This window comes from Miscanthus floridulus, chromosome 18 (genome assembly GCF_019320115.1).
Source record: "Miscanthus floridulus cultivar M001 chromosome 18, ASM1932011v1, whole genome shotgun sequence".
In the NCBI taxonomy this organism is placed as follows: Eukaryota; Viridiplantae; Streptophyta; class Magnoliopsida; order Poales; family Poaceae; genus Miscanthus; species Miscanthus floridulus.
Genome location: NC_089597.1, coordinates 89,040,245 through 89,049,150, shown reverse-complemented (window position 1 = coordinate 89,049,150; position 8,906 = coordinate 89,040,245). Strand labels below are relative to the sequence as shown.

Here is an 8,906-nt window from a genome sequence, read left to right as displayed (position 1 = left end):
CTGGAACGCATTGTTTTCTCTCCTGCTGCTGAAGCTGAACTTGACCGGATTACAGGCCCGTGCTGCATGCGTGCGTGCCCTTTAGTAGTCTGCAGCGCCAGCTAGCCAGAGAGGGATGCCCATGGATTTCATCGCGAGTTTAATTATTAGCAGGAGTATATGGGAGCTTGGAGGTCCATTGACAGGGACATGGCTAAGGTATAATAAGAGACTAGTAAGCTATATGCTGACGTGGAGGAGAGAGAAGGAGAAAAAAGAGAAGCGAGCTGTAAACTTACAACCATCTTATTCACAAGAACCAAGAAGTTCTTTGAGATAGACAAGTGGGTTGTAGCCGGTTAACTAGTATACGAGTGGGCTAATAGATTGGCTATAAGTTTTCATATAGTCAGCAACCGGCTGTATTATTAGCCTTGCTCTAAGGGATGTAGTTTTTACGCTATGTCTTGCATCATATGAGTGTTCGGTTGGTCGAAAAGCCGCTTGTGCCGATTTTTTAAAAGAGAAAAATATTGTTTCATGACTTATAAGCCAACAAATAAGCCAGCTGAACACCGGGCACCTGGGGCATGTCTATTATTGAAAGAATAGTCTGACGAAGTCACGTCGTTTATCACTGAAAAATAGTGTTGTTAAATCTGGGCACGTTAATCACAGAAAAAATAGCCTGGCTATGGCATGTCGTTTATCATTGAAATAGTAGTGTTGTTAAATCTTCAAATACAAAAAAGAAGAAGAAGAATACAAGCATCTGATCAAGATGTGAACTTAAATTCAAATGCAACCTGGCCAACTAAGACTACACTCATTTCGTGTGTTTAAGTTGATAACGAGTCAATAAAACTTATTTAAGCACACATTTGCTTCAAGGGATTACCTTTATGTAGGTGCTTAATGGTGTACTAACAATATTATTCACCATTTTACGTATTCATGTTTAATCCTCGAGTATTGTTTTGCATACCCCATCGGACCGTGCTTGTATTTCTTGACTTTTGCTCATAAAATGCTTTTGAGAGGGCGCGGGATTTTTTTTTTTGGGGGGAACAGAAGCTTCATTACTCAAGAGAGTTCATTACAATCATATTGCAGGCAAGGCTGCAGGAAGCTAGGAGGGGAAGCCCAAACATGAGAATCTAGAGAAGAAAAAGCGAAACGGGCACAAGAATGTGCTACAGAATTTACCTCTCGCCGCACATGATGCATCGCGAAGGAAGTGAAAGCTGAAGCTGTCTCCTCAATCTCATTCAAGATTGCTACTATTTCAGACCTTTGTTTGGTTCTATTCTTCCATAGTGACACCAACTCTTGAGCATCGGTCTCCGCTACGATGTGTTCCATGGTTCTTCCGGGTATCAGCCGCAAGCCATCCCGGAGTGCCTCCGCTTCAGCTTTCAGACCTGAGCCCACAGGACCCAACCACCGAACCGACGCCGCACGCATGGTCCCGCCGCTGTCTCGGACCACAGCACCGGCTGCGCCTGTACTTCGATCCTACAGATCAGCACCATCGGAGTTGATCTTCAGCACACCCTGAGCCGGGGGCACTATCTTGCTGTTCGCGTTCCTGAGTTTCCACTATCAAGCATCTGTCGATAAGTGGATGCAAGACTCCAGCGCCCAATTGATCGCCAGGCGGTGGATTAATGGGTGCTTTCCCGTGGCGTCTGTCATTTCTGCTACACCAAAGTGAGGATTACTCCACGATCAGCTTCCGGGCAGCAGACATTATCTAGGAGGTCGCATGCCCAGGTCTCCGGGTGGAGGCGCGGAAGCTTGACCCATGTTAGTGATTTCAGCCTATCCCAAAAACTGATTGCAAAGGTGCACTGAGTTAGCGCATGGTAAGTGGATTCCTCACCATTCCCGCAGAAGTAGCACGTTCCACAGTTCTAGGAGGGCGCGGGATCGATAAATTAGGTTTCGTAATATCCCCACTCGTCTTTTCCACAGTTCTCAGTTTTGGAGTTTTCATTTTTTTTTTCCAATTCTCTGTAGCAAGCGCTACTCCTCTATTTCACCTGGCGGTCAACGCGCGCAGCTCCGACGCTCGACCTGGTCGGCCCTCGGGTCAAAGGTGGACAGGGCAGGCGCCGGAACGCAAGGTTCGGTCCAGATCGGTTGGGCCGAGCCCGACCTCGATTGCCACATCTGTGCCACACGCACGTCTGTGTGCCGTGGCGCCGGCGCTCGCGTGATGTCGGCCCTGACATGCACCCTCCGCATGAATCCAGGGGCGAACATCTGATGCGCGCGATCACGTTCGTGTATTCCGGCTTTCCACGTGCGCGCACGTGCATTCGCCGTATGATCATGGCCTCTTCTCCTTGTTCTAAACCGATTCTCTTGTTTTCGTCTATTAATTTGTTAACCCCTGGTCGGGGAGAGCTCGAGGATGCGGCCGGAGAGCGCGCTGACTAGCGCCGCCTTGAACCCGGGAATCCCGGTCAGGGTCACCGCCATGTGCTCCGCGAGGTTCTTCCTCGCAGCCTCCGACGACGGCCCCGTCGTCGCCGCCTCTTGCTTCTGCTTCTGCTGCTGGTGCTGGTGCTGCAGCGGCAGTGGCGCCGCCGCCAGTCGTACGACGGCCTCGCCCGCCGCCGGCGCCGGCGCCGCCGTCGACCTCGCGGCCCTGCCTCCGTCGTGCTGCGGCGGCTGGGCGTGGTTGTGCTCGCCCTCGTACGTGGCCACCAGGATGGTGCTGTCGTCCGCGCTGCGCTGCACCTTCTTCTTCACCGGGCACGACGGCGCAAAGGAGCACCGGAAGTAGGCGCGCGGGCACGGGTTGTCCTTGGTCACCTTCTGCCCGTACTTCCGCCATTGGTACCCGTCCTTCACCACCTGTTTTGTTTTGTTTAAAGCAGCACGAGTTAATTGACCGTAAATTCGGCGCGAAAACAGCGATGGTTAATTACGGCATCCGATCCGTTACTTACGAGGCTGAGGTCAGAGGGGTCGGCGTGGACGTATCGCCGGGACACCTTGGGCTTGCACTCCTCCCGGACGGCGCGCCGGAAGGCGGCGGCGGTGACGCTGACGGCGGCCGACGTGCACTCCGTCTGCTCGTGGGCCGCGACGGCGGCTGCGAACGACGGCGACGGCGACGACGGCTTGCGGTTGTGGTGGTGTTGGGCGGTGTCGAGGCTGTCGCCGCTCCGGATGCGCTTCCTTGACGGCGAGGCCGCGGAGCCGCCCTCCGACGTGGTGGAGGACCCGCGGTTGGCGGAGGCGGCCACCATGTCGTTGACCTGGCCCTGCAGCTCCGTGTACTTGGCCACCACCGCCCGCAGCATCTCGCTGAGCCGCTTGTTCTCCTCGCCGACGCGCCGGAGCTCCGCCTCCAGCGCCTCCACCTGTAATATAACCAGCCAGTTCCGATCCAGTGGCCAATCAGCAAAACTGCTCACGGCTGTACCAACGTTTGTAATCAAGCGATGGATCGAATGAATACCTCTCGGTCTTTCTTGACGGCCAAGAAGTTCTCCTCGACCAAGACCTTGGTCGTCTTCGCCGGAACCGTCGGCCTCGCCGTGGGAAGGCCGACGTTGAGGTCGAGGCTCAGGGAAGGCTGCTGCCCGACCCACGGGTCCATGTCCGCCGCCGCCGCCGCCGTCGCCCCCACAAGAATCGTTAGCCCCTCGATCGCGTACGTCAAGAACAGCTCAGAGGCGCGCGCTAGCGGCTGGTACTGGAAGCCAAGGAAGGAGGAGAAGCTGCTGCGCTTGTGCATAGATGAGGGGGCATGGCTCCGGGAAGGCGAATATATAGGCGAGGCAGCTGAGGTGGAGGAGGCACATGTGCGTCAGTGCGTGCTGCAAGTTGAAGGCTGGCTGGGCGCTGGACTGATATGTGGCTGGCTGGGCGGACAGCGACGGCTGGGGGACTTGGGAGACTAAGCATCTTGGTAGGCGTGCTTGTCCTCCGTCGTCGTCTTGGTCGATGTGATCTAGGGGTGCGTGGTGCGAGTTTTAATTAGTCGCTTAAATTAAACTAATCTCTTCCTCTGGGCTGCAGTGTGGTGGCGAGCGGGCGCCGGGCTGGATCATCAGGCCAGGGCAGGCCAGCGCTTGGAAAAAGGGCGAGGGAAAGGGTCGCCGGGGTCAAACGAAAAACACCAGTAGATTACAGAGGATTAGCTTGCATTTTGGGAGGATTAGCTTGTTGACTCCCGCACCCCTCTTGTTGGCTGGTCTCTGTCTAACCGTCTGCAGGATGTTTCATTAGCTGGGAACCAGCTCTAATCGATTAACTCCAAAAGGTTTTATGTTTCACTTATTTGGGGCTACATGTGCTGCAACTCGGTTTTACGCACGCAATTAGCCCGGCCGGTTCTTCAGGGTTTGGGTTAGAAAAAGAAAGAAGAGACCTCGCGGTGTGATGTTGGCACGAAATATTCATTGGACCTGGACCCGGCACGCCGGCAGAGGGACAGTCGGAGACTCCGGATTGACGACAAGGTCAGGGCCCGGGCTGCCCGGGCTCCAGCCTGGGACGAGCCCATATAACCCTGTAACATATGTGGTGTTTAGCCTAAAAAATTATGATTTTAATTAGATAAAATGAGACCTAAGAAGTAAGATCAAACTGTTTTGAACGTGAATCAACAGCTCAGCCTAAGACGCAGCCCCGCTGTGGATCCGCCCCTGGACAAGGACGACACCAGACACCACTCGGCAGCAGGCTGCTGCAGGCCGGACGGACCTGGCCGGCGCTGGGCCTGCTGGTTACCAAGAACAAGTTGGCTTGATCTCTTCGCGCGAAGGCAGCCAACTACTAGACGGCCGGAGGTCGAGCAGGAGTATGGAATGGGTAAAGTTGGGGAAACCACAGAGACTAGGTCGGACGTGTTGAACTTTTCCTGAAAAAGGGCCACGTTTCTTGAAGTTCATGATCATTCGAATGGGTGGTTGTCAACAAGACATATTGGTTATGCTTAGTCAAAACTTTATTTCGTTTAGTTATTTGCTCGGTTGCATGTAAACTTGAATTTTTGGAAGTTGGAGTGTAGGCCTTCGGCCGGATTTTTGTAATAATTGGTCTGATTCTATCAGTTGACAGATGAAGCCGGATATGAAATATCCTTTATCTAAAAATATCAATGCTGGCCAGATTACTAAATATATGTACATGAAGCACGTTTCTTGAATTTATTAAGCCTAATTAATCTATCATTAACACACATGTACTGTAGCACCATATTGTCAAATCATGGACTAATTAGGCTTAAAAGATTCGTCTTGTAAATTAGTCGTAGAATGTGTAATTAGTTATTTTTAGTCTATATTTAACATTCAATGTATATGGCCAAACATTCGATGTAAATTTTTGGAGAAGAAACTAATCAAGGCCTACGTCGGACGTGTTGATCTTTTCATGAAAAAGGGTCACGTTTCTTCAAGTTCAAGATCATATATCAATGCATGCAGGCCCAGATTTTAAGACAAATACTAGTAGGTCTTGAAATTATCCACAAGAAAAGGTATTAGTATCCGAGTACGGGATCCCATGATGTTGAAAACAGAGGACTGGATTGGCCCGAGCAAATTCCGCTTTTGACAAGAGCAAAACGGCATCAAAGGCACGTAATAAAAGGAAGGCACAACTGACTGTCATGTTCTTCTCATCATCCGTGGCGTAGAAGAAACCGTAAAGAAAATTCATCTCACATCGTGCCTGTAGCTATACATTAAAAAAATCATTTTTAAGACGAATTAACATTCGTGGTAGTAGAGTAGTAATCCATGTTTCTCCTACCTTGACGAGACTACTTACTTACAGGCCCGGAGTCAACAGCATCCGGTTCTACTAGTTAATCGCCGCAGTTTACAGCAAGAGAAGCTCTGTGTACACAAAGGCACTGTGTACCGACCGGTTCCGGATGATTCAATAGTGTTTTATGAGAGAAAATAAACTGAAACAAGCCAAGACAAGAACAGCCGAACACATACGTCTGAACTGGACCGTAGCCGCCACATTTGCGACGCCCCGGTTCTAAAATCTGAATCATTCACCCTGCTCGCTCGATTGTTTCTATGGCTTATAAGCCAGCTGATGCTATTTTGTTGTGAGAGAAAAATAATATATTATAACTGATAAGCATCGCTGATACGATAGACCAACATGACAATGGTTTGTTACGGAGAGGTGGTGGTGCGTGGACCGAATGAAAACTCTCCGGCACCACCGTCTTAACATTTCCCATATTTGGTATGCCGCCGCAAATTAAAAGTCAGCAGGAATCTATCTAGTGATCTGCGTGAGTGTTTTTGGCACGATGCATGCCACCCGATAACGGACTTTCTAACGGAACCAAACCTAAAATGAATTTTCAACATAATATTTATAGCTTTCGACAGAATATCTGTATGGAAGACTTATTTTATGTGTCGAGAGAGGCATAACCTAAATTTAAATATCCTCTCTTTTAAAGACTCATTTGCAGAAAGAATTGTTTTTGGGTCTTTTTGTTGAACAAGACCAAAAATAAAATATTGAACCATTTGTCTATAGCGCTATCAAAAAATAAATAGTTCTTTTATTTTGGGTCGCGGTTATTGGAGACGGTCTTGGTACTCTGTTCCACGATCGAGTGGAAAAACACACAGCCTGTTCGGCTAGAGCTGAAACGATCGTATACGATCGTGGATTATTACTGCTGGCTGGTTTGGTGTGAGAGAAAAATATTGTTCTGACTAGAAATTTACGATCGTTTACGACCAAGCGAACAGGCTGACAAGCGACGCTGCACAGAATCCAAGACAAGCTGGGTTATCAGTCACTTGTTCAATCCTTAGGCTCTGTTTGGTTTTCATAAGTCAGGTGATTTATTAAGTCAGGTGACTGAAAATCAGTGACTTATAAGTCATGCATGTTTGGTTGTAGATGATTTATAAGCTCATACCTGTTAAGTGAAAGGTGTGGGCCCCACACGGAAAAGGGTGGCTTATAAGTTTTAAGTAGGGGTGAACCAGCTTATTTCTTATAAGTAGGGATGACTTATAAATTAGTGGTGTTTGATAAAATTAATCACTTATTTTATTTTTTAACTTATAAGTAGATGACTTATTTGGAACCAAATAGCCCTTAGCTAGCTGTAGATGCCCTCCTGGTGAAGTTGTCACGCCCACCACGGAAATGATTCACATTCAGTGCACTTGCATTGTTACTAGTCGCCCTACCTAGCTTGCATTAGATCAATTACTGCTGGTTCTTTTTCAAGCACACAGGTTTCACGAAACAACTAGCCAAAAAAAAAAAAAAAAACTGGACTATATTAGAGACTCCCTTGGACTGTCATCCTGACTGTTCTAAATACATAGTTTTACTACATATCTAGGTACGTACTAGAACTACATATCTAATAAAAAACAAATCGACTTACAAATTGAAAATGAAGGGAGTATAAAAAAGATATAACCATGTGCTAGCCGGTTTCATTAAGAAAAGGATCACCGGTAAACTTATGTTTGTTATACTCGTGTCCATCTCAATCAATCAACGTGTGTTGGAGACTTGGAGTAGATGTACTTGTATTCGCCTTAATCTACGTAGGTGACAAAGACCACCACTCCAACATGCGTGGATTGAGGTGGATACGAGTACAGTCAAATAGAAAGTGAACGAGTCACCACCTATGTTATCCGGTTTCACAAAACAGTTTCCCACTTTCATTTGAGCGACTTCTCCATCACCTGCTCTCTTTAACAGCTATCCTTCAACAATCACCACCTATAACTACCTCATTTGTGTGCCCGCTCTTCATTGTCACCGCTATTGTAACCATCTCTCGAGGCCATTCCTGTACCATGTGATGTCATAACCTAACTTTTGTGTCAAATAAATCGAAAGGTATGTATGTGATATGCTCTATGAAAACTTACGAGGTGCTCAGGGCACAGTGAAAGGTATGTATGTATGTATGTATGTATGTATGTATGTATGTATGTATGTATGTATGTATGTATGTATGTATGTATGTATGTATGTATACAGCTAAAAACAATTTATAATTTGGGATGAAGGGTCGAAGGAGTACGAAAAAAGAGCATTGAGACGCTTATCTCATATCAAAGGCCCTGTAAATATTAAGTAGTACCAATCTTTCCTTCAAATTGTCTAAAAAACGCGAAAAGAAAAAAAGGTTCTAACACTTAAAAGTGCATCAAGACGATTTGACGCGAACTTGAGTGACTAATAACAGCACCAAAAATACAACACGACTTACCCTAGGCCACCACATGTTCCATGAAAAGCGCTTCTTCTAGAGTAGGAGGAGAGCATACAGTAGTACTAGGCCAGGAGGAGAGCAGAGCGGGGTGCGTGCGCGGTGCGCCCCCTGTTTTGTTCGGAGTGATTGGAAAAAAGAAAAAAAGGGCACGTGGAACATGTGACCGCGACAATATCCTCCTGCCAACCGGAGCGCTCCACGCGCCTGCAGGAAACCGATGTCCGTCCGTCCCCAGCCCCCGAACCAAAGGAAAACAAGTGGCCGGAATCACGCGCGAGACGGAGTCGCCGGGCCGCGGGCGCCCTCCGCTCGGGCCGGCGGGCGGATGCCGTCCCGTTCGGCCGGGCCCGGGCCGCACTCGGCAGTCTCGGCGTTCGCCCTGGATGGATGCGGATGCGGTCGCCGTCGCGTGGACCCCGTCGAAGATGCGAGCCGAGGCCTCCTGGCCTGGCCTGCCTCGCGGGAAAAGCTATAGCGAAGTCGCGCCGCGGCACGGATCGGGATCGGCCCCGGCCCCGGCCCCCGGTCGGCAGGTGGGACTTGGCCGCTCGTTGGTTCGTCCGAGGCCCCGGCAGCAAGTGGCCGGCCAGCGACTTGTCGGTCCTGGACCTTGACCGGCTCGCTCTCCGGGTCCCAGGGCCCGCCCGTGCCGTGCATGGAGTGGAGTCATGCGGATGCG

General features: G+C 49.4%; 1 protein-coding gene across 1 annotated transcript; it reads right to left on the bottom strand.

Annotated features, from left to right (window-relative positions):
• Nucleotides 1–1,043: 1,043 nt before the first annotated feature.
• Nucleotides 1,044–3,718, bottom strand: LOC136520533 (WRKY transcription factor WRKY28-like). Its single transcript, XM_066514085.1, has 3 exons — nt 3,452–3,718; nt 2,937–3,353; nt 1,044–2,841 (listed from the first exon to the last, which is right to left on the bottom strand). The coding sequence occupies exons 1-3, from the start codon at nt 3,590–3,592 to the stop codon at nt 2,368–2,370; spliced, it is 1,032 nt and encodes a 343-aa protein (XP_066370182.1). The 5' UTR covers nt 3,593–3,718; the 3' UTR covers nt 1,044–2,367.
• Nucleotides 3,719–8,906: the final 5,188 nt, after the last annotated feature.